This window comes from Astatotilapia calliptera, chromosome 23 (genome assembly GCF_964374335.1).
Source record: "Astatotilapia calliptera chromosome 23, fAstCal68.1, whole genome shotgun sequence".
In the NCBI taxonomy this organism is placed as follows: Eukaryota; Metazoa; Chordata; class Actinopteri; order Cichliformes; family Cichlidae; genus Astatotilapia; species Astatotilapia calliptera.
Genome location: NC_137443.1, coordinates 46,783,993 through 46,809,131, shown reverse-complemented (window position 1 = coordinate 46,809,131; position 25,139 = coordinate 46,783,993). Strand labels below are relative to the sequence as shown.

The 25,139-nt window shown below is 39.6% G+C and overlaps 2 protein-coding genes across 3 annotated transcripts; one reads left to right on the top strand and one right to left on the bottom strand.

Annotated features, from left to right (window-relative positions):
• Positions 1-81: 81 nt before the first annotated feature.
• On the bottom strand, positions 82-10,931 carry LOC113015839 (C-X-C chemokine receptor type 2-like). Of its 2 annotated transcripts, none has more exons than XM_080296858.1 (3): positions 10,689-10,931; positions 2,857-4,582; positions 82-2,181 (listed from the first exon to the last, which is right to left on the bottom strand). In XM_080296858.1, the coding sequence occupies exon 3, from the start codon at positions 2,177-2,179 to the stop codon at positions 1,118-1,120; it is 1,062 nt and encodes a 353-aa protein (XP_080152984.1). In that variant the 5' UTR covers positions 2,180-2,181; positions 2,857-4,582; positions 10,689-10,931; the 3' UTR covers positions 82-1,117. The 2 variants fall into 2 exon arrangements, with proteins under 2 accessions (XP_080152984.1, XP_080152983.1); XM_080296857.1 differs by having other exon boundaries at positions 10,701-10,931.
• Positions 10,932-12,800: 1,869 nt separating this feature from the next.
• Positions 12,801-23,738, top strand: arpc2 (actin related protein 2/3 complex, subunit 2). The gene is made up of 10 exons (XM_080296855.1): positions 12,801-13,041; positions 14,769-14,803; positions 15,590-15,702; positions 19,986-20,031; positions 20,145-20,331; positions 20,490-20,583; positions 21,168-21,294; positions 21,389-21,489; positions 22,283-22,383; positions 23,427-23,738. Exons 1-10 carry the CDS (start codon positions 12,968-12,970, stop codon positions 23,446-23,448), a joined length of 900 nt encoding a protein of 299 aa, XP_080152981.1. The 5' UTR covers positions 12,801-12,967; the 3' UTR covers positions 23,449-23,738.
• Positions 23,739-25,139: the final 1,401 nt, after the last annotated feature.

The window sequence follows — 25,139 nt, the reverse complement described above, 5'->3', positions numbered from 1 at the left end:
CACTCCCTGTATATATATGCATGTATATATACATTCAACGTGCTTTAATGGGCCTTTTTGAAAAATATATATCTTGAAAACTTTTTATATATGTTCAAACTTTATACCATAAAATGTTTATACAAGTTGTAACAAGTAGATTTAATTTGATTTGAAACAGAATGACACAGAATTCAGTTGTGTGTAAAAATGAACATGAACTTGATCCAGGTAGAGGAAATTCCTTATTACCAAAGTGAGTCCATTAGATGGCAGCAATGCAGCACGTAAACGTAATATGAAATCTGGACAAGGACATTTAAATAATACACAATATCCACACTACCCTGCAGCAAGAGAAAAGAGACCTGGACTTTGTAATTATTCATCTTATTTTAAACCCTTATAAGTAATCTACCATCTACCATAAGTCGCAGTTGGTTTAGTTGATTGTGCGTAACAATAGTAGCTAATAGATAAAAATGTTAGTCAATTAAAAACCAGTTGTCATAAAAAGCTGCATTTTATTTCCTGAATATGTATTTAATCCTCTTTCCAGCTGCTCGCACATGATAGTAATAACAGTTTTATTCATACAGCACCTTTAAAAACAAATAGTTTCCAACATGATTTGGCAAACAAGCAAAAGCAGGAAGTCATTCAAATCTGAAATCTAAACTGTGAGGGCAAACAAGACTAGATACATTAAAGGTAAGTTAAGATTTTTTTTAAGTTCAATATAAAAAAGAACAGAAGCAATAAAAAAAAACCTAAAAAAAAAAATAAGTCAGGAAATGGAAATAAAAGATATTTACAGCTGTAAGATGACATCATCAGGTCCAAATTCCCCTACATAAGACTTTAAATAGTTTACATGAGCCAAATAAAAAAAATATGGCTCTTGCATTTTTTTTAATGGAGCGCAGATTCGACTGGTGGCCATGTTTGCTATTCAGTCCATGATTTTGGTGCAAATTCGGTGGCATTAACATGTATTAAATGGTGCAGAGAGGATTTACTCTAATAACTAAACTTTGGACAACTAGACAAATTAAAACGACCAATATTTCCTTCTTTTATATATTTAAAAGCAGTTTGTTTTCTAGAAGTCTTGAGATAAAAAAAATTCACCCAGCGCTCAGAGAACTGTTCCAATGCCCTCTGAGGTCTGAGATGTTGACCTGCTGAACCTTGACCCTGACATCCTTTCCTGTCTGAGCTTTCTATGAAGAAGCAGTTTCATCTTCTTCCTGAATTTCTCTCCCACGAAGGCGTAGAGGAAAGGGTTGATGCAGCTGTGCAGCAGAGCCAGGCAGTGGGTTGCAACCACCGCTGTGCTCACCGACCTCCTCATAGCGCAGTTGAACTGTACTACATTAGCCCTCAGCAGTATGTCTACCATGATGGTTATTTGGTATGGTGTCCAGCAGAGCAGAAATGCAATCACCACGGTTATGATCACCCGCATGGCTCGGTGCTTCTGGAAACCACGAGTGAGCAGCAGCCGTGCAACAGTGATGCTGTAGCAGGAGATCATGACAATCGCAGGGACCAAAAAGCCAAAAATATGAATGAAGCCCCGAGTGGCGATCCGCCATACGGTGGAGCTGCCGATGTCATAGCTCACAGAGCAAATCATCTTCTTATTGACATGTTTAAAAAGAGCAGGAAGAGCGAGGGCACAACCGAGGGCCCACACCGCTGTGCAGAGCATTTTGCTGCACATCCTCTGACGGCTCTTGAGTGTCTCCCTGGCGTGCACAATCACAAGGTAACGATCGATGCTAATACAGGCAAGGAAGATGATGCTGGTGTAGAAGTTTGCATCCATGACGAGGTTGAGGAATTTACACAGGAAGTCTCCAAAGATCCATCCTTGGATCAGTGCTACAGCAAAGAACGGGAGCGTCAGAGCCATCAGTCCGTCTGCTATGGTCAGGTGGAACAGGTACACATCTGATGGAGTCAGAGTTTGTTGGCTGGTCCTGATCACCCATCCTACCAGCATGTTTCCTGGTATAGCCAGTAAGAAGATGCCTATGAGGATTTTACATAGGATAATAGCTGCTGAAGGTTCCATTGGTTTGTATCCACATTCTAAGGTATCTAGATCTGGAGTGTATGTGCTGGATGCATTGGACCCATTGACAATGGAGTCATTTTCAAAGTAACTGTCTTCAAAGACATAGACAAATGACATGGCTGTAGATGGGAAACAGAATGATATTAGTGCACTACCAACACTATGCAAACACAGGAAGTGTATGGACATAAGTTAATTTTTTTTGACTTGTAAAAATGGTATAATTTGTGGTTGCAAAAGTTGCCTTTCGTAGCTTTAAATCAAACTTGTGCTGAACTAAACAGCTACCACTGTGACAGTTTAAAGAACATCTTTAATAAATTATAACCTCCAGAGAAGTGCCTGACCTGATCTGATTAACTCGTTTTATTTTTTCACATATATATATATATTTTATTCTCTATATGTGGTATTTATTTATTATAATTTGCTTTCAGTACTCCAATTTTGTTGTACTATTGTACATAGCGTGACTGTCCAATGAAAATAAGACTCAAAGTTAAATAAGATGCAGCACAATTAGGAAACACTGATACAGTGACTCAGTAATTAGATTACAGAGAAATATCTGTTTAATATAAGCTACGATTATTGTATCAGCTCCTAAGTGGAAGGCTTAAAATATGTTTCGTAGCTTAAAAGTCTTTGGTCATTTTTTCTGGTATGATATTTGGTATATATGATGTAATTTTATATATAAAAAGTCCCAGTTTATCACTTTAATTCTGCCCTTTTATTCATTTTTTCATGTGTACCCATCTATATAAGAAGAATGTATTAAATCAGACACTCACCTCTAAAGATGACAAAGGCTGGGCACCCAAATGAGTCTGATGTTCAAGAGCAACTCTTTAAACATGATACAATTTGGGGATTTTGCGCAGCACTGACCCAATGTCCTGTCTCCTTCCCCCATGTGTTACAGCACACAGCATACAGCTTGTGTCATCACATGTTTTTGAAATGTCTTTAAATGAAGACGTTGCGACACATACTTAGAGCACAGACGCAAATATAAAATGAATTCTCCAGTTTGTGCACAGTGATTGCTCACGGTGACAGTTTACAGCAGCAACAACTCTCTTCAGGTAATTATTAACATCTGTGACTTTTCACACTCTTTGTACCAGAGGGGAACTGCGGTCTGAAAAGATGGTGAACTGGTTAAAAAAACCACACATGAGACAGGCTGGTAGTTCATGAATTTATTTGTGTTCATTTAATCACAAGGTATCAGGCATAAGTGAAGCTCACCTGTTTGGTCGTTGAGCTATATGAAAAACAGGAATAAGCTGCTAACTGATAATCCCATTATAATGTAAATGTATTAATCAGTTAAATATATTAAAGAAGCTCTAATTAGCAAACTATGACACTCAGATTATTAAGAACACCTGTTCAACTGCTCATTAACATGGGTAAAGCAAATATCAGATCAGCCAATCAGAGGTTACCGAATAAGTGAATAAGTGAACAGAGAAAATATTCAGTGAGCGTCAGTTCTCTGGGCGAAGACGAATCGCTTTTGCCAAAGCTCAGAAGAGAGCAGGCAGCTTGCTGCGAGGAAGGCGACTTAAACCACCACTCGTTCCAAACAAGGAATGCAGAAGAGCATCTCCGAGCACACGACACGTCGAGCAGCAGAAGATCACAGCGCACCACTAACGATGGCGAACAACTCAGAACTGAGACTATATTTAGTATGGGCTCATCAAAATTTGGCGACTGCTTGGTCGATCTTAATTTCTCCTGCGACATTCAGATGATCAGGTCAGCATTTGGTGTAAACAACCTAGAAGCATGGATCCATCTTGACTTGCATCAATGGTTTAAGCTGCTGGTGGTGTAATAGTGTTACTTTATGACCACACTGTACTCATCATCTGATGGATAACACACCACATGAAAAAGCTCAAATCATCTCAAACTGGTTTCTTGAAAATGACAGCGAGTTCACTCAGACGGCCTCCACAGTCACCAGATGTCAATCCAACAAAGCAGACTATGTGGTGGAACAGGAGAGTCACGTCATGGACAAATCTGCAGCAGCTGTGTCTGTCCCAACGATATGGACCAAAATCTCTGAGGAGTATTTCCAGCAGCTCGCTGAACCATGAAGAAATGAGTAGTAAGGTGTGCCTAATAAAGTGGTTGGTGAGTGCATATTAAAGCAATTCAGTAGATCATAAGATTGTCTGTTAAAACAACAGAATAAAAGCAGAAGAATGAAATAAATATAAGATGATCCAACTAAATCAAAGGGTGATGACTGAGAGCAGTTTACTTCTGTGACTTTTTTCCATGTTGTGTTTTGTTGTGTGTCATTTACTGTTTTTTGTCTCACGCTAGTTTCTTCTTCTTTTTTTCTTCTTCTCTGGAGCCCAATCATCCGTCACCCAAATACAAAGTGTTACAGGAAAACTTTATTTTGAAAATTGATGGGGCTTTTTTCCATTTCCACATCGCTGAAGAAAAAAAATCCCACCGTGCTCATTTCCTCCATTTTTAATGCCATCGTATCTGTGAAGAAAAAGGAAAAAGGCTCACATGCTCAATCAGACACTCACATTTTGTAAACTTGCTGATAATTATCAAAGAAAGATTTTTTTTCCTTTCTGTCCTTAAAACATCTTTATGTCACACTAATACTGACTACAGGAATTCGTTGGGTAATCAGCTATAAGGTGTTTCACAAATCAGTGGGTTAGGATATCAGCTGTGTCACTTTCTGGAAATGAAACACTGACATGTTATTTCAAAAGTCCTGTTTTCCTTTCACTCATTTCTCACACTGTGGCTGCTGTTAGGTAATGGTAGTTGACAGGTGGGCTACATGTTTATGCACATGCATCGCTATTTCAGCTATTTTCACGAGAACTTCTAGGCGAGCATTGTTATACATGTTGTGTCAAACACCAATGAGTACGAAGAGGAAAAATGAAAATCATACATCTAACGATAGGGGACCAAAGTGCCTCCATGACAGCCCGTCATGCTCAAGTATATATAAAAAACTCCTCTTCTTCAGCTCCATGAATCATTTCAGGCTGTCAGAGGGAAAGCACACAATAACCAGCCGGTAGGCTCCATCTGTTTGAGAACATAAGCTCAACCTCACTCAATTACATTATCGTCACGGTGCCAGGAAGCACAACTGTCCCCTAACTAGAATGGCCTGTTTTTAATTTAATGTTAGTTTAGCAAACAAAGTTTGGGTCAACAGTGTGTGTGTGTGTGTGTGTGTGTGTGTGTGTGTGTGTGTGTGTGTGTGTGTGTGTGTGTGTGTGTGTGTGTGTGTGCGTCACACCTGGAGTTCAACTGATCAAGTGTTTGCAGTGTTACGGTTAAATGACTACAGAGACATGAGGGTAAAAGGAGATGCTTTTGTAGTTTAGTTTCAGTTTAGATTCTTCTGCTTTCTTTAGCTTGTGATAAAAAAACAATCAGTAAAAATGAACTGAATTCCTCTGCTAAAAACACATATTTCACGTATCTATAATATTATACTTATAGACAGTCAAACATAGTAACAATGATATTTGAAAATGTCCAACTAGCCCTGTAAGTCTGCATTCAGCATGTTTGTTGTGCCAACTGCTCGCACCTGTACAGGTCGAACTTTGCAATTTGCATTGCTTTTCATAAAAATGGTAAATGGCCTGTATTTGTATAGAGCTTTTACTAGTCCCTAAGGACCCCAAAGCGCTTTACACAACCAGTCATCCACCCATTCACACACACATTAAAAGACGTAAACATCAGTGTGAAATTTGACACACAGCTCTGGCTTCTTGGGAACTCAGGTTCCCAGGAAGACTTTGGTGTTTTTGCCAAATGCCTGACTGACACCTCGGTTCTTTTTGTCTTTTTCCAGCGAAGTCAGATTTTCTTTTCAGCAGACTGCCATCAACATTCCTTCAAGTGCTAATGCCGGCAGCTACAGACAATAGATTTAAGTACCTCTCATAATGAGTTTGTTTCTAAATTAGCACAGAGAAACATTTAGAATGTAAATTGTGAATGTCTGGATTGGGACGGGGTTGTTGATGTTTTTTATATTTCCCTGCGGATTGCTTTCACTTTGAATCATCAGTTTGTTTTCACCTTCCTGACAGTCAGTTTTGTTCTGCATTATAATTTTTTTATTTATTTTTTATGCTCTTTATGATATTATCATTATCATATCAAAAACTAAGATGAATGATTGATTGAAAACTGAAAAAAGAAATGTTCATGATTCTCAAAAATACCATAAGAGTATAAGAGTGCGAGCTGCACTTTATTTTATATTGTGTATGTTGTATATTGTATGTTTAACTGATTGTGCTGTTTGTAATGCTGAATTAGTGTGATATTATATGCTCCTTTATTTAATGAGTCCAGCTGAAAAAATGTTTTTATTTATTCCTTTTTATTTTAAAAAAACGTTATGTTTTATGATGTTTTAATTACAGCGTGATGACATCGGCTTGTTATGGCATTGTGACATTGTAGTAAAAGACGCATCGTAGTGACGTTGTAGCGATGTATTAAAATTAAAAAGTGTGCTGTAGAGCTCTCTCGATGCCCTTTCCTGTGATGAATTAATCAATATGGTTTATTGAACAAATTTTTCAAGGTCAACTTTAGTACCTTGTTATGATGTTTGAAGATTATCCATAAAATATTTTGCATAAAAGTTTAAATTTAGAGTGAACGTTTTTCTTTTTTTTTTACCAACTTTTACATTTGGTCTGACCTTGAACTTGATTTTGACATTGACTCAATTTTCACCAAAATGAAATTAGCTGTTGCTGTTATCTGTCACCACACAAAATGTGAAAATAATGTTTTTGAAACCTGTGGACACTAGACTGCAAACAAACAGACAAACAAATGGAACCAACTGCATTCCCCTGCCTTCAGGGGGATATAACAATATATAACAATATAACTGCAACCATCTTCTGTCCCTTGCTTACTCCTTTTCTAGTATCTTAAAAAAATGAAAGTGTGCAGCAGTTCATGCAATTAATTCATTGTTTTTTGTTTTTTTTAAATGAAGAAAAACGAGGCCCACGTGGAGTTGGTTTGTGAGGAGCCGTTTGTGTCTGTTTCCCAAGTTCTGCCTTAACTAACTTGACCTAATGCCAAATTAGCCAGTCAACAAGCAAAGTTATAGATTTTTAAAAATATAAAAACAGATATTTATTTGTGAAAACATCTTTTCCCCCTCTAAGATGGTTTCTGTCGTGCAAGTTAATGGAAAAATTGTCATTAACTTCAGATAAGGAATGAATTTCCTTCTATTTTTAGGAGCCATCCATTCTCTGTTCATACCTGATTTGCAACTGTAGCCAACGAACGCAGTTTCAGTTTTACTGTCTTTGAGGAACCTGTGTGGAATTTTGTTTACCGTGTCAGAAGCATTTTTACAAGTAGACAAGAGCTTTGTGCAAGACCAAGTGAAAGAAACAGCCTGATTCCAGCATACAAAACAACTGAAGGGGGTGTGTCTCATCTGGGTGATTCAGGGATTCCATTCATCTCTATGTGCATATATGTGTTAACCCTGATGTAACAGATGGTTATCTTACAGACACAACACCAGGTTTTTGCTTTTGCGTATTTGTTTTTGTGTGAAAATGTCTGTACAAACCGGGGAAATTGGTGGTATTTCAGACAACAAAACACTGAATGCACCTTGGAAAGGATATGTTTGAAACAATGACAACAGATTGTTCTTCCTCTTATTTTTTATTTCAGAGACTATTTCTTCTTTTTAGTTATTGCAGTTTCTTTCATAGACAAAGCAAATTCACTTCTGTTCATCTCTTTTTGTGTACCCGGGTATCCTCTGAAGTCGGGTATGTCCTGTGTTTTCATATGGGGGACCTTACAGTGACTTTCTTTGCATTTTGTGCTCAGTAAACTCTTTCATACTTTGTGTTTTCCTTAACGAGGACATCTTTTAAATACCAATTTTTATACTTACTTTTTAAAAAAATACATACTAAAAGAAAATTCCAACTCATCTCAAATAGGAGATTTTAAAAGTGAGCTAATGTGTCAGGAAGTTAAACACTTTAAATTGACTTTGACTCAATTCAGCAAAGTCTGTTTTTTAATAATAGATGAATAGATGCATTTTCCTATGTGGACAAAGTCTGAAGGTACTATTGCAACCTTTATCTGAAACATGTTCTTCTTGGGTGTTTTTCATAACTGTTCACCAATCTCTAAAATTCCCTCCATGAGGTTTTGTGAAATATTACTTTAGATGTTATGAGGTTTTCTTGCATGCACAGCTTGTTTTATATCTTTATATCCGTCCACTCAATGTCAAAGAGACTCAAATAACTTTTTTTCCTTTACAAGGCCACGTCACCACCTTCAGTTCTATGTAATCACAACATGCCGTGCGTGGGTTGCTAGGGTCCTTCTCCATAATACTGCAGAGTGGTTATCTTTACAGTTTTGACTTTGCCATTGTTGTGGGCTACATTCTCACCCCCGTGCTTCACAGCTGACATGGGTTTCTTCAGAAAGCTGCCTGGGGTTTGTGCCAAATATTTCTATAGTTACTGTGGCCGGGCAAACCGCTCTTATCTCTGCATGCCCGACTTTTTTACTTTTATCTTCTTTAGAAAAGTAACTGGTACTCTTCCACCTGTAATTAAGTTTCAGTAAAAGATATAGTTTCAATAATTTAGATTTTTTTTTGATTGCTGGCCAGACTCAGAGGTGTCAATAACCACGACACCACACACGTGAACAGCAAAGAAACCATCACACCTCAGATGTCTGATTTCTAAAACCCCTAATTCTAATGTTATGGATTTTAAAGTGTGATAACTTCCCTTTTCCATGTAAATTATCTGTTTTTCATGTAATCAAATCACCCGAGCTTTTCTATTTTCAGTATCATTAGTTTAAGAATATAATACTGGAAAACTATTAAACAGACACTGTTTTCAAAATGATTTTGCCTTTTCTAACATGTAAAGAAGGAGGCCATCATTTCTTGTCTAACTATAACTTGGATCACTGCTTGATTTATGTGTCTGTCACATAATGATGATGCACACGTTTGCCCCAAGATGGGACTGCTCATTCTGCAAAGAGAAAGCGAATTGTGCAAAAAATGAGGAAGCAAAATGCACAAAAGGCACATCGTTAATGCAAAGATCAGATCGCTGCTAATGCAAATTCAGCAGCGTCTTGTTTCCTCAGTGACACACTGAAAATAACACCTGGCACGCTCGCTATTTTTTTAATGCATTTTAACCCTATCAGTTTCTGTTCAGGAGAACTGGCGCAGCCAAACAAGTTATTCAGAAAGTCACAAGAGCAACATGCAGGGTCACGAAAGGTTTGTCTCCACAATGTTATGCACGTTTATAATAAACTGGCAGCATTCTATTACAATATAAAACCTTATAGAAAACACAAGAAACTTAACTGAAGTTTTATATGTAAAATAAATCATATGAGCAACAATAAAATATAAAAAAAAAATGACAATGAAAATTTGAAAGTGAAGGTTGTTTTTTTGTTTGTTTGTTTTTACATTTGCCTTTTTTCTTCAATAATTTGTGTACTTATGTAAAGGTTTAACTATAGCTAACTATTACATATATGCTTTTATTTTATTTATCAGCACATATTTAAAGCCTAAGTTATGACTGATCAGAAACTTTACTATTTTTTAAGTTACAGGTGTTTAATCATCTTAAAATGTATTAACACTGTATAAAAAATGTAAAAAGATGTGAACATAAATAGGTAAATGGTTAGAAAATACAGATTCATCAATCTGTAAAAACACAAATATGGTTTAAATACGTTTTCTGTAAAATCATGCATTTCATTGCATTTTTATGGATTTTCTCATCAATGTAGTAAAATCCAGTCTCAACATCTTTCATTGTAAAATATCTCCCAAATTATGGTTTGTCTTATGAAATGTATAATAGTGTAAACCCCACTGAAAATAACTCCATAAGATATCTCACTGTTTGATGAAAGATTTGTCTGGTAATTAAGTGGCTCCGTGATTAATACAAGTTCAGTAATAATATATGTAAATTAGCACGTTAAGCCCCGGCTCAAGACCAGGGTGGGACTGGTAGGAGTAGGTATTTGTGGAAAAGCTCGAAAATTCCTGTGGAGACTGTGTCAGGAGGGAGAGCCGGGATAAAAATCTGTGCCAATCAAAAATCAAAAACCCTGAATACTGTATAACTATATGGTTAGTCAGAGGGAGTCATTATCTGCTTCTACATACCAGGTTTCCTGTTTTGCTTCTTTTCATCTTTATATGGTTCTTTCTTATTAATTGTATTGTTCTATTGTATTGCTCTAAAGATGTCAGGCTTGGCAGCTACTGATGGTTCGTTTACCATATCTTTTAATTACACCAACACCAAGTTTGCTTTACGACTGGCTACACAGGTTTGTGCTGGAGAGTACATTTTATTTATCAGCAAAAATATAAAAATAACCACACATCAAGTGTTTGGGTTGTTTTTGTTTGTTTTGGGGGGTTTGATCACCCAACCCAAGCACATTTGATTATTACATTCAAACTTTAGAATGAATTGTACATAGTTACATCTTTAACCAAGAAAAGCAGCACTGTACTCACCAAGTGCCTTACATGGAGGTCAGACTGAAGAGTCCAGTTTCCTTGTAATCCCGTTGAGTGTGATCTCTAACAATGCGAGCAAAAGTCCTCTGTGAGGAAATTTAACAAAAAATCCAAAATGAAAAATGAAAATGTTTTGACATGACCAAACCAGTTGGTCTGGGGGAAGTGGGTACCAGCAGCATCATGGTGACAGACACCAGATCACTGACAAGACCCTGACAAGAAATCGCGGAATACCGTTCATGCTGCCAGTTAAGCAGAAAATGTCTAACAGCATAAACAGCAGGGGTTGCATTCAGGAATTTAGACTGTTTTGCCAATAACAGTGTCTGTATGAGCGATTAACATTGTTGGGGAAGTTAACTTGGTAATCCCGCCAGGTACAAGGTGTTATAAGATATTTAATGTATTTTTAATGTATTTATAACAACATTGTTAACGTATGAGCTTTATTACAGTACTAAAATGTTTTCCTCTCTTATACCGATGATAGATTTAATAATGTTGATTTACATAAAAGTCGAACTAAATGAAAGCCCTGATTTGGATAAACAGTTGAGAATATTGATGACCTGATGATTTATAATCTCCAAACAGAGGATTCATGCTCATATCAAAACTTTTAGCACATCAGAAACATGTAACACATATTTGTGTTTTGACATTATTTTTGCTTCTTCCCGCAGGCGATACGGTCTCTCAATCACACCACCACACAGTACTGACCCACACATATAGTTCTTACACACACACTGGACATTCTGGACATTGTTTTCACTTCATCACTTAAATCACTTTAAGCATATTTGCACTGCACAGGACATAATGTGGATTGCACAACACTGGTCACTATATTCTTCATTTCCAGTTAATACTTGTACAGCTGCTGTTATTGTGTATATATTTATTTATATTTCTTCATACATTCGTATATAGTTCTATACTGTGTATTGTGTATTTTGTTGTACAGTTATTTTATTTTCAACTTTAATTTATATATTTTATCTTATTCCTTCCTAGTTAAATTCACCCTTTATAATTTTTCATATTTATTTCCTATCTTATTCATAGCCTTTTCCTTTTTTTTTTTTCTTTAGGTCACGAGCAGTTGTCTAAGCATTTCACTGCATATCGTACTGTGTATGACTGTGTACGTGACAAATAAAATTTGAATTTGAATAATTGTACCTGATCATTTCCAGAGCAAAGCTTTCTGTTTGTTTGCAGAGAGGTGGCTGCCAAATAGCTATTTGCCAACGACTTGACTTGGCATCTCTACATGATGCGCAGTGTGTCCTTAAGAAATTTGAGGAAACTGGGCAGGTGGAAGACAAAAGAAAAAAATCTATCTATAGCAGATGAACTGAATCTGAAAGCCATGTCCTTAAAGAAATAATAAGCAGGCTTGACTAAGAGAACTCAGGCTGTGATGGAGAATAAAGATGATCACACCAATTTAACGATTTCTTGTTATTATTAGTATCATTGCAGAGTTATACTTATAATTCTACAAGCTTTGTTTTTACATTACATACCGCATTTCTATTTATGTATTTATCTATGTGTGCATGTTAAAAAAAAAAGGACTGCTGCACATGTTTCACATTTGCCTAACAAAATTTAAAGAAATGAGGGGCGGCGCAAGATGTGCAATACTGCATGTTTCATTTGTAGTTAGATGGAGAAGTCACAGCTTCTCTAAACCAGAAAACAATGGCTCACTTTGTTTTCAGACTTTTTAAGAAACCACACCTTTTTTTCCTTTTCCAACTAAGCTTGTAAATGGTTATCAGACTGGTCATGTAACATAATATGTGTGAGTGTGTTTTGAGAAACATTATTCATATTCAACTTAGAAGCATTATTGCCTTGCTGAGTATAGGGCCTTTTCTAAGTAATTTGTGTGCTTTCCCCACACTCAATTCACTTAATCTCAGGTTACTTCATTTTCACATCAGGTTTCCCTATTTAAATAAGTCTTTAGAGTAATGTAGTCTATTTGTTTTCTTTTCTTTTTTCGTCTTCTTTTAGCTGATTCCTTAGAGGTCGCCGCAGTACTGTCATTACGAATTTATTACAGGCATTATTTTAGACGCCCCAGTCTTATTTGGGCCCTGCGAGTAAAATACGCGGAAGTTGCGGGCGGAAGTAGCCTCGACGGAAGCGGTCGGGTCTGTCAGGGCAGGAAAAAATTTGCAGAATTTGACACAAAGAGGTGAACCCCACCAAACAACACCGCTTATCCCCCCTTTTCCTCGACACCGGCGTCCGCTGCGATGATCCTGTTAGAAATTAATAACCGCATTATCGAGGAGACGCTGACGCTCAAGTTCGACGGCGCATCCAACGGGTGAGAAATCATCGCTACACCTGGCTAGCACCGCTAGCTTCCCCTTTAGCTTCTTACAGAAGATGATGGCTTCATTTAAAGAAACGGGGGAGATCGGGTACAGCAGGTTCAACAAAGTTAAGCTATGTGGTCTAAAGAGTATTGATTTTTTTTAAAGTGCCGAAATACACATAGAGTTAGCTTGTTGCTCTGCCTCGACGAGCCGGGGTGTGTCTGCACGGGCGGTGTTGTGCCAAAAATTGTAACCCCATTGAATTTAATCTCCCCTGGCGGTTCTCCCACATACCTTGGAGATAAAACAACAAAGCACACAATAGATACTTAGGTTATATTTACACTGCGCTGCCAATAAATACGAAGCAAATATTTTTAAAAGGTTACATAGCCTTAAGGGAGCTAGCGGGAATAAAGCTAATTTATAAGGTTTTAAAAAAAAAAAAAGATTAAGCTAGTCCACACTGGTTGATAACATCATATGTAAAATCACAAACCGCCTATAAAAACTATTTTTATAAATATAGTATATATTTTTATATGAAGTGAGGACTTTATTTCTTTTTTTCGGACACAACAGGTTTGTCAAGGCAAACTATCTTCTCATTTCCGGTGTCACTCCACCACGGCAGATCAGATTATATGCCCGCGGTGTTTTCACTTAATAAAGACCATTTATTTGCCTTCCGCGGCAGTACATAAAGCTTTTAGTGGCTAAATGATAGCCAACCATCGCCCATCTCTCTCGCTTTTTCTCCTGCTTCCGCATTCCTGTAGTCAGGCTGAGTCAAGTCTGCTCTGCACAGCCAGCAGCTGCAGCTCCTCAGAGCATGAGCGTGTGGACAAGTCGCTGCAGCATCCACCTTTACACTGTTGATTTGCTACTGTGCATTCCCCAGGCATTGCTTATATTGTTTGTTTGTTTTTTAAGCTGTCGTGTCGAGATGATTCATTAAAGCTGTGACTCCATCATGACGTCATTACATAAAACATTTAAATGTTTTGCATTTTAGCAAGCGCACGGCTTCATCTTGCAATTAATTTGTGTCCCAGTCCTTGACTGGCAGCTGGAGTAATACCAGTATTGCACAGTACTGTAACTTGAACAGCAACTAACAGGTCCTGTTCAGATTATAATGTAGAAGAAATAATGAGGGTCAGTTCTGATTAACTCCCCATCCATGTATTTCACAAACTGGTAACCAGCTTACCGTGAAAACACCCTTGACTAAGCTACTCTACACGTGCTGTAAAGCTAGAGATACTGTTGAGCTTTTATGGTTTTATCAGAGGAAGTGATTTAGTTTGGTCAGCTGCAACTGCTACTAGCAGTTCTTTTTGTTTCTCCTTTTGCAGAATAATGTCTGCAAATTCAACCATGTTATTGCATTTTTTTTTTAAATCACCAAACATCGGTATTAGTATCATTCTTAAAAACCTACATTGGATGGGCTCTAATCATCTTTCATCATACAAATATAAAGAATCTAGTGGCAGTAATTATAACAAACGGGAAACAAAGCAATAGCTAGCTAGCTTGTTTGCAGTGCGTGGCTTTGAATGCTGCGATGACCCTTTTTGTTCCCTTTTTAACCATCAAGTCTACTTAAACCTCCTCACTACCTTCATTGTTTCTTTGTTTGTTTTGATGCTATTTAAGATGGTAAATTGAACTCCAGCTTTGTGGGCTTAACAAACTGGTCTCCTCATGTTGTTTCTTTTTCTCCTCACAGAACCAAACCAGAGGCCGTCGATGTGACGTTTGCGGGTGAGTGTCTCGTGCAGCAGCGTGCTATTTTTGCCCCGTTTGTACTATATTTGAATATCAGTGTTTAGATTTTAACACACAGTTTCGATAACGTGGCTCTCTCAGCCGAGTTGAGTCGTCATCACCAGTGTGCCCTTTTTGCTGTCTGGATAAGGAAGGAACTTTTTGCTGTTCTCCAAATTAAATGAAACCAAATCATATGAGCCAGTGTTGGATGGGTCGCATGACATTTCTTTAAATGACTTTAATGTAGTTCATATTATGGCTTATAGATTTCTGTGTGTGTTGTGTCGTGCAGTATTTTGTGTAACCCGCTGTGAAGAAGGTTGTAATGTAATGTTTGGATTTGATCAGACACAATCACATTTTTGTGCACGCCTATTTCAAAATTTAAAGGGTGGTGCTGATGGTGGTGTTGTCTTCAGTTTCCTATTATGCAGCCAGCTTATTGCACATGTTCCTGTAATCAGTGTTGAATCTGAAAACATGGACTGAGATTACTAAGACGTCTCGTCTGTCTAAGTGAGGAATGAAAAGATCGAGGCGTTCATTGGAGTCTTTCCTGAGTTGCTCACCGTGTCTCCTGTGCCTGTTTCAGCTGTGACTGAATGTGTTTAGCGCCTACTAGCATGTATTTTACTTATTTCTTATCCATTCCCTTGTCTTCTGTTTTATGTTTGTACAGCGCTTTGGTCAACACGAGTTGTTTTTAAATGGGTTTTATAATTCATTTAAAGTTGAGCATTTCTCCCCCGCTAGTATTAACTCTGTGCCTGTGTGCTGCAGACTTCGATGGCGTCTTGTACCACATCTCCAACCCCAATGGGGACAAGACCAAAGTGATGATCAGCATCTCTCTGAAGTTCTACAAGGAGCTGCAGGATCATGGAGCTGACGAGGTAAAACACACACACAAAAGAGAGCGAGAGGCTGGAAAATGTTTCTCAAAACCTGAATACAAAGAATCAGATGATTTTTTTATTTAGCATGTATGACACAGAGGCCTTTGCAGAGTCTTGATTATAGCTGGTTTCACATCCTCTACAACACAAGAACATTCTCGTTATACAGAAAGTGCAATTAAGGATAACCTTAAAAGAGTTATTATTATCACATCTATAGTTTAAATCAGGGACTAAAGCTGCTTTGTATGATTGGTCATCTTATAGCTGTCCTTTCTGCAGCTCCTCAGTTCACCCTTTATCTGAACCCACACACTGTAGGTCCTGTCTCTTTAAGCCACGCTCTCTAAAAGCCCCTTTTTTCTGCTTAGCTGTCCCTCATGTGGGTTTTTACAAACAGAACCTACTTCTTATAAACTCGACTTTGGCTGTGGCTATGATGACCATATAAGGCGATCCACGATGATGTCAGCTCGGCACAAGAGTAAGAAAAAGCAGTTGTGAACCGAGGCTTAAGTACAGTCACAAGGGGGTTACCTTCTTTCTATTCAGTCGCCTTTTTACGGCTATGCTTAATATGAGTCAATTATTGTGATATTGTTTTAATGTGACTTTAAACTTCTTCTAACATGCTGTGGTGTCACAATAAACCAGCCCTGCATGTCGAGCTGCAAACGTGGGTAGAATCTGGTATAAACGTCCACCACACTGCTGGCTGCTGTCTGTACCACGCTTCGGTGTCACTCAGAGGCCTGTGTCCTTTTATGTCTGTGCTGGCGTTTGATACACACATGCAGCATTATTCAGTGCTGTGCATTGGTCCATTTATGCTCTGTTATTCTAAGCAGTGAATAGAAGCTGATCAAAGGCAGATTAAGGGAGAAAACTGCACAACCAAGCAAAATATGTTTTGGTTTCCTTTTAAAGGGGGTAAATCCGGGTGGTCATGGCACCTGCTGCTTTGTTTTGCATTTTTTTGTGTTGGTGTTTCATCCTTGAGCGCACTAAAAGTGCCCGAGTTTCATCCAGGCTTGAACATAAAGGACCTTTAGTTTTGCTTTGTTCTTCAGCACGATATATGATTATTTTAATGAAAAGCACTAAAACAAACGTGAGGTTTTGGGTTGGTTTTTTGTGGCATCTGATTGAAATATGCTTAGCTTTGTTCAGTTTTCTTCTACCAGATCCCTGATTGGTACATGAGAGTTAATCTGGGACAGTGCGTGCAAGTGTCTTTCATTGCACACTTTGATTTCAGTGATAATAAACCCGAGTGCAAGTGAAACTGTAAAAAGAGCCATGGGTTCAGGCAAGGCTGCTACTGAATTTGATTCCTGATGATGGTGAGTCGATCTGAGATATAAAATAAAAGTAGAATGAGGTCATTATTTCCCTCCACACACACAAACACACACAAACCTACACAAGTGCTCTGTTGCCATGTAAGGAAGAAAGCAGCCGCTGAGGCTTTCAGTAGAAACAGGAAGTGTGTGTGTGTGACTCACCCCAGGCGAGGAAGTGCTGACTGCAAGCAGCAGCCACTGTGTATGAAAGGCTTGGCTGCTGCCCAGCCGCTTCGCCCCTCCTCGTTCCCTGAAGCTGGGAATAGCGGTGTGAATAGTGGCACATTCGTTTTATTCTTCCTGTGACGAGTCAGTTTGGAAAACAGTTTTTGGATGAGCAGCGCAGGGGCTGTTTTTTAAGCCACTTGCTCATTCTCACACACACTAAAAACTAAATAGGCGCTACACACATTCAGTGTTTGCATGAATTAACACAATGACAGTTTCAGAAAACTGCAGTTTCCTAAAGCTTGGCAGAACGTCAGCTGAGATTTAAAGACACAGTTGATGCTTGTCTGAGATTACTTGTGAGGAGATCCCAGGGTTTGGGTGTGATAACAGCAAAGGCACGAGCCCCCTTTGAAATAAGCTTCAACTGCTTAATAGTGAAAAGTGATCAGGAAGCTTATCAAGATAATTTAAGGCTTTAAACTCCAACAGTGTCACTTTACTCTGGATTCTGTCAAGCACAGGCTGCAAACGTTTTGTTTTGTCCCAGTCAGTAATCTGGCCGCAGCATATGATTGAGCAACTCCAGTATGCAGCGCAAAACAGCAGTCCAGTCTGTGGGTGGAACACAAGGCATGCATAACCACAAAAAAGTTTGGAACAAACTGCTCTCTTGACTTGGCTGCGTTGATTTGTCAAAGATTATCTTAAAGTTCTTAACCTGCGTTTTAATAAAAGGAGTTCAAAAGCCCAGGTTACCCATCAGCCGCTCTGTTAGAGGACCAAACAATGTGAAACTTAGCCCTCTTATGGAATAGCTGTTTCATGGGTAAATACAGTTGTAAACCATCTACATAGCAGCAAAATCAAATGTGATGTTGGTATGTCGAGTAATTTGACCTAAAGGGAGCAAGTACAAGGAAGAAAGAACAGACCCCTGTGAGGAGACTGGTCTGATTTGCATATTGCTCTGTTCATTCCTGAATGACAGGCATCTATTACAGAGGAGCCTCCGACCTTTCATTACCTCCTTGAAACACACACACCTCCTTCCTGTCACAGTACAAGTCTTTCATTGAGCGGCAAGTTTGTTTAGCCACCTCTCTGCTCTGTTGTAAACCACATACTTAAAACGGACCTCTCACGCTCTTATCTCTTATACACATGAAATTCCGGATGTTCAACAAGTCAGTGTATGTATGAGTAATTCCCAGGAGGTAGAAACTATTACAAACATTTGTTTTCTACTCTCAGCTCTGTATGATGTCAGTAAAAGTGGCTATATCACATTTTAACATCCAAACACCAATCCAAGCGTTGACTCTACGGCAGTAATCGTAAAGCTTCAGTGGCCATTTTTCTCCTTTGGATTGAGACACAAACCCAGGCTCCTGTGTCAAAAGCTAGTTTCCTTCTGATACTCGTCTCGAGTCCTGATATCAGTATGTAGATGCGTCCACTGTGGTGAGAAGTCTTGGGACATGAGGAAGCTGCCAAAAGTACTCTTTCATTTATATTAGAGTTCATAAATCTATTAATGAATTTATGTTGCGTTCTTAGATATTAATATTGAGGTTTCTCATGTGACGTCATTAGCACATGCCATATTCTATGTGATGGAGCCACCAGTTGTTAGGGAAAAATGTGTGTTCTCCCACTGGTTGGCAGTGATTCTTTAAAGCTGCTTGTTGTCGCTGGATCAAAAATGTAGCGATTGCTTTGGTTGCCTGTAGTTTTTGATGTTTGTCTGCAAATATCTGTTAACTGCAGGCCCAGCGGTAGTTCAGATTGAAAAGGATGTGGATAAGATACAGCTTGAATCTAATTAGAAATACAGAACATTGTTTTTTAAAGTAAAAGTTATGCTGCAGCACTGCAGCCAACATGTTTCAGAAGGTGCAACTTTTAGTCTGAAAGTTGACCTTTCCCATTTCCTGTTAGCGTCACACTGCTCACAGTATCACTACAGCTCAAAGTCCATCACTTCCCTTTAAATACAGACCACAGCGGTACGCTAGCTGACAAAGGCAGTCACAAGAAGGTTTTTTGCTAACCGGTCAAGAACTGAGCGTTTCTATTGACAGGCGGTTGCCAAGGCATCATTGACCAGCATGAAGTCCTGCCTGATTGGGTCTTTAAAAGTTATTTTCCCCACCAACTCCCGTCAACTTCTAGAAACCACTTAAAACCAGTTAGAGAATACTATGCGGGTAGTTGCCAGATGGTTGCAGACCAGTCTCTAGGCCTGGGTGACCAGGACCTTATTCACTTGATCCTACATTGTCACCACGGTTGTCAAACGTCCAAAATGATGGACAGGTTCACACCACATGGTTAGAGGCCATGTTTTTGCAAAATCCCAATAAAGTTCTTCTTCTTGTTTCTTTTTGTTTTTGCAAAGCTACCTTAGATATCAAGTCTAAAAATATGGAGCTGGAAGAGGTCCTCTTAGATCTCACAGGATTCCCACCACATGTGAAAACTACTAAGATTTCCAAGAAAATGAAAGATCTGTTTTGAAAGTGGTTAAAAGAAAGCCTCCAACTTTTAATTTTTCTCCTCTGTGCTATTAAAGCCACACCTTTGGAGTCGGGCCTCTAACAAGACTCTTCAATTAGCAGAGTAATTATTCAGTGTTTTGTTTTGTTTTTAGGCCCATTGAGTAATCTGTCTTTTGCTGTTGTGCTACATTTGTTCTGTGCAGTGCAGCTCTTGAAAAACCACAATACGGATGTGTGTTACAAATAAAGTTCATATTTTTAATTCCAGTTGCTCAAGAGGGTCTATGGGAACTTCCTGGTTTCACCAGAGGCGGGTAAGGTCTTTTTGAGCTCTTTTTTTCTGCAAGTTTCAGAAATCAGCTGAGCCGTGATGCTATTTTTTTTCCTCGACTGTAAAAATAAAAGCTCTACATGTATTATATTACAGGCTACAACGTGTCTCTCCTCTACGACCTGGACGTTCTACCAGCCAACAAAGATGAGGTTGTCCACCAGGCCGGCATGCTCAAGAGGAACTGCTTTGCCTCAGTGTTTGAGAAATATTTCAAGTTCCAGGAGGAAGGCAAAGAGGGCGAGAAGAGGGCCGTGGTCCACTACAGAGAGGACGAGTCCATGTGAGTGTGTCATGAGAAACATTTAGGAAAGCAAGAGTTAAAGACATTTGTTAGCCATTTCAGCACAGGTCTTAAAGTATATCAAAAATAAATTGATGTATTTCGGACCTCGTTCCTGTCATTTCTCTGGAAGCCAACATAACTTGTGGTCGCTGCAGGTATTTGGAGGCCAAGAAAGACAGAGTGACGGTGGTGTTCAGCACAGTGTTCAAAGACGACGACGACGTCATCATCGGCAAAGTCTTCATGCAGGTGTGTGTGAGGCCACATTTACTGATTTCTACTGTCTTTGCTTAGCTCCTTTTCCATTCGTACCTACTCGGATCGACTCGCCACGACTCGACTTGGATGGACGTCGAGGGAAGAATATACGTGCTTCTATGATTGGTCTGTGGCTATTTATCAGACTTGAGGGATCACTGCGTTATTTTTTTATACCCATTTCCTCTGTTGCTGAGTTTCAAAAAAGGCGGTTTTAATTTTGACCAGCCAATCAGTGGCATGAGGTCTGATGATGACACATTTTAGTACCTGTTTGGAACCTCTGCAGAGCAGATATTTTAAAAGTACCTGGTTCCAAGTGAATGGAAAACCCTGAAAACAGTAGCGAACTGTGCCGAGTCGATCCGAGTAGGTTCTAATGGAAAAGGGGCTTTAATTTGCACTACCGACTCCTACTGGACCAGAGTGGAGCGCTTTCATGTAACATATTCCTGTAATTCCTGTCATTCCGACCACTGACTCCAACTGTATTGCCCTCTCTCTTTTTCTTTTTTCATTTTGATAATTAAAGAAGCTTTAAAAAAGTGCTGCAAACATATTTTTCCTGTGTGTAGGAGTTCAAAGAGGGTCGGAGAGCCAGCCACACAGCTCCCCAGGTGCTCTTCAGCCACAGGGAGCCTCCTCTGGAGCTGAAGGACACAGACGCCGCCGTCGGGGACAACATCGGATACATCACTTTCGGTCGGTGCTTTGTTTGTAGTTTAACAAAGACTCGCATTTGCTGGTCACTTCACAGCTAACGCAGTGGTTTTAATTTGTTGCTTTGTGTTTTCAGTCCTGTTTCCGCGTCACACCAATGCCAATGCCAGAGACAACACCATCAACCTCATCCACACCTTCAGGGACTACCTGCACTACCACATAAAGTGCTCCAAGGTGAATTCACCTCAGCCAGTCACTCCTCTACACTTGATGGTTTTATTTACTTGGCAGCACATCATACACAGAGAAAACTGATAGTAAAAGTTTTCCGGGTTTCAAATAATTTTACACAACAAAAGTTGTTGTTTTCTTTTGTTTTTTTTACTTTCTTTGCTTTAATCCTTGATCCAGCCCGATCTTTGTCCCAAGTAATAAATGCTTGTTTTGTTCGTTGCAGTGTTATTTCTGAGCTGTTTGGTTGTGTTTGAAGGGCCCTGACAGGTGAACTCAAGTCAGTAAACACACCTGCCAAAGCTGAAAGCTAAAAACCACAAACAATCCTCCACCGCGATAGTGCGGTTTTTCTCTCTTTTTCTTTCTCTACAATACAAAGTCCCGCTGTCGGTGAGATTGTGTAGATGCGACGACCCACGAAACAAGACTTGCTTAAGCACGATTGCTCGAACGTGCTTCCTGTAACCCCTAATCAGTGCATGTTTTGTATGACTGACATTTCAGAGATGTGGACGTTGGTTGTCTTTGTCTCAGACAGTGAGCTGACGAGGCAGATGTATTTATAGGCTTAAATGTTAGAAATGCGATGATGTAAACGTAGAAAACAAACAACCGCTGTTTTTTCCGAGCATGAGCAGTTTCGCTCGAGCGATTAGCACAGAGCAAAGCATGCATCCCCCTCCTCTGCCCCGCAGCCTTGCGACCAGGGGAAATGTGCCAACACTGGAGACTAAACACTTAACATCATAAGGTTGCGATTGGCATTGAATCACATGTCCCGTCTCTTCCGCAGGCCTACATTCACACACGTATGAGAGCCAAGACGTCAGACTTCCTCAAGGTGCTGAACCGCGCTCGACCCGACGCAGAGAAGAAGGAGATGAAGACCATCTCGTAAGTAGCCTCTGCTCTCCTCCCTGTTTCTGTCAAACGGAGTTCAACTGATTATATTTGACTTAACACAACCTCACCTGCACTTTAAGGCTTCATCTTCAGCTTTAGCGCATTTCAGATCTTGCACAAGGATGTGTTCGGGAATCAGAAGCATCTTTGTTCGTGATAACTTATAAAAAAGGCAAAACAAGCGGCGGATTCAGGCTGGGGATACTATCTCGGCACTCCTGTTTTTACCAGATAAAAGCGCCTTTTTCATCTTTCAGTCTGTGTGTTTTTGAGGTGTGCAGCATGTTTGCCTGCATAGTTTTCTGCTGTTTGAAAGGTGCGCATACATACAGCGTGAGCTCAGAGAGGCTTTGCACCGAGGCTAATGTGTAACCGAAATAGGAACGATTCGATTGGAAGACTGGACGAGTGCCACTCGCTGCTTCGGCAGTTAGTTGATAAACATTTCTGTTGAATCTCAGGTTGACGACTGACGGGGAAAAAATGTTGATGTGAACACAAAACTGAAATCCAAGTGTCAGTCACCTTTAATGTCACGCAATGACACGAAAGCATGCGACAGATTCCCTTATATGATTGGCAGATTAGATGTGATGATAGGGTTACTTGTGTAGCACTATCGTTTTTGATGTTCAGGTATGCACAAAGATGAATGGAATCTTTCAGTAGCTCTCAGAGGGCCTGCCAAAACACGATACAAACAGGAAATGCACCAACAACAACCTGTAAATATGTCCTTTTTTTAAATTGCTGAGGATTACAACGTGCAGTCCTTTTTGTTGAACTGTTTTTTTTTAACTTGACTCCGTTTCTTGGAAACTTGTTTACATCCAAAGCTGGAGGCAGCAGTCAGCATGTGTGACACAAATAAGGGATAAATGTTGTGTTTAGCTTGTTTTTTAAGGTACCTACCAGGGCAGGAGAGAGTCGGGCTCGCTCACTGTTCACTGGTTCTGTCTTCATTTTTATCAGAACATGTGACCGATGTTCATGTTCTCATCTGACAAAAAACTGTTTTGTCTTTACGTTTTCAGTGGAAAGACCTTCTCCCGCTGAGGCCGACCCTAACCTGAAAAAGTACAATCCACCCCCGCCCCCCCACCTCCTGTGGGCATGCCCAGACGCGCCACAATGAGACTTAACGCCACATCGGACCGGACTTCAGGAAGCCTCTAATTCCCCGCCCGCCCTCCCAGCCTCTCATGTCCAGACTTTTGTTTTGTTTTTGTTTGTTTTTTTTTATTCTTATTTGGTTGAATGATAATGCTGTCCGTACCTGAGGAAACCCTCACAATAAATGGAAAAAGGGCATTCCTTGCTTTGCATAGTTAAAAAGAAAAGAAGAATTATTAGTCCTATATAAATATATATATGATAAAACTGAAATTTTTGATACGATATCTTTTACTCCATTTGGTACTCTTGCTTGCCCTCACAGTCATGATGGATGATTTCAGTCCCCTCTGTACTTTCATGTCTTCTGTACCGTTGTCATGAAAAAAAGAGAAATAAATCACGCTTTAAAAAAAGCATCTTTTTGTTCACTTTTTTTCACTTGATAAAATTTTATCAAGTGAACTGTTTGCTTACTGTCCTGATAGAGGATAGCCAAGAGTGAAAAAACTGAACTCTTTTGCAGTGTGTTTGGGGACACACAACTAAAAGGAAGTTTGTTGTGTGGAGCCAGTTGAGGTGGTTCAGGCATCTGACGAGGATGCCTCTTGGGCGCCTCCTGGGTGAGGTGTTCCAGGCATGTCCCACCAGGAGGATGTCCCAGGGAAGACTCAGGACACGCCGGAGAGGTTGTATCGCTCGGTTGGCCTGGGAACTCCTTGGTGTTCCCCTGGATAAGCTGGAGGAGGTGGCCAGGGAGAGGGAGGTCTGGGCTTCTCTGCTTAGGCTGCTACCCTGCAACCCAGCCCCAGATAAGCAGAAGGAGATTGATGGATGGGTTTGTTGTGTGTTTATTTAGTTGAGGTTCTTCAGTTTTCAAGGATTACCTGGTCCTGGAGAAATCGGGAACAAAGGCGACTAAGGTGACTTTGAATGTGGGATTGTTGTTCAATTCAATTTTATTTATATAGCGCCAAATCACAACAAAAGTCGCCTCAAGGCGCTTCATAGATACAGAGAAAAACCCAACAATCATATGACCCCCTATGAGCAGCACTTTGGTGACAGTGGGAAGGAAAAACTCCCTTTTAACAGGAAGAAACCTCTGGCAGAACCAGGCTCAGGGAGGGGCGAGGCCATCTGCTGTGATTGGTTGGGGTGAGAGAAGGAAGACAGGATAAAGACATGCTGTGGAAGAGAGACAGAGGTTAATAACAGATATGATTCAATGCAGAGAGGTCTGTTAACACATAGTGAGTGAGAAAGGTGACTGGAAAGGAAAAACTCAATGCATCATGGGAATCCCCCGGCAGCCTACGTCTATTGCAGCATAACTAAGGGAGGATTCAGGGTCACCTGGTCCAGCTCTAACTATATGCTTTAGCAAAAAGGAAAGTTTTAAGCCTAATTTTAAAAGTAGAGATAGTGTCTGTCTCCTGAATCCAAACTGGAAGCTGGTTCCACAGAAGAGGGGCCTGAAAACTGAAGGCTCTGCCTCCCATTCTACTTTTAAATACTCTAGGAACAACAAGTAGGCCTGCAGTGAGAGTGAAGTGCTCTAATAGGGTGATATGGTACTACAAGGTCATTAAGATAAGATGGGGCCTGATTATTTAAGACCTTGTATGTGAGGA

What these genes read in the sequence shown, in the direction of transcription:
- LOC113015839 (XM_080296858.1), bottom strand. Translation starts at nt 2,179, where the DNA reads ATGTCATTTGTCTATGTCTTTGAAGACAGTTACTTTGAAAATGACTCC.
- arpc2 (XM_080296855.1), top strand. Translation starts at nt 12,968, where the DNA reads ATGATCCTGTTAGAAATTAATAACCGCATTATCGAGGAGACGCTGACG. An exon ending in TTCGACGGCGCATCCAACGG is followed by an intron (nt 13,042 to 14,768) that starts GTGAGAAATCAT and finishes TTCTCCTCACAG; the next exon opens with AACCAAACCAGAGGCCGTCG. An exon ending in ACCACATAAAGTGCTCCAAG is followed by an intron (nt 21,490 to 22,282) that starts GTGAATTCACCT and finishes TCTCTTCCGCAG; the next exon opens with GCCTACATTCACACACGTAT.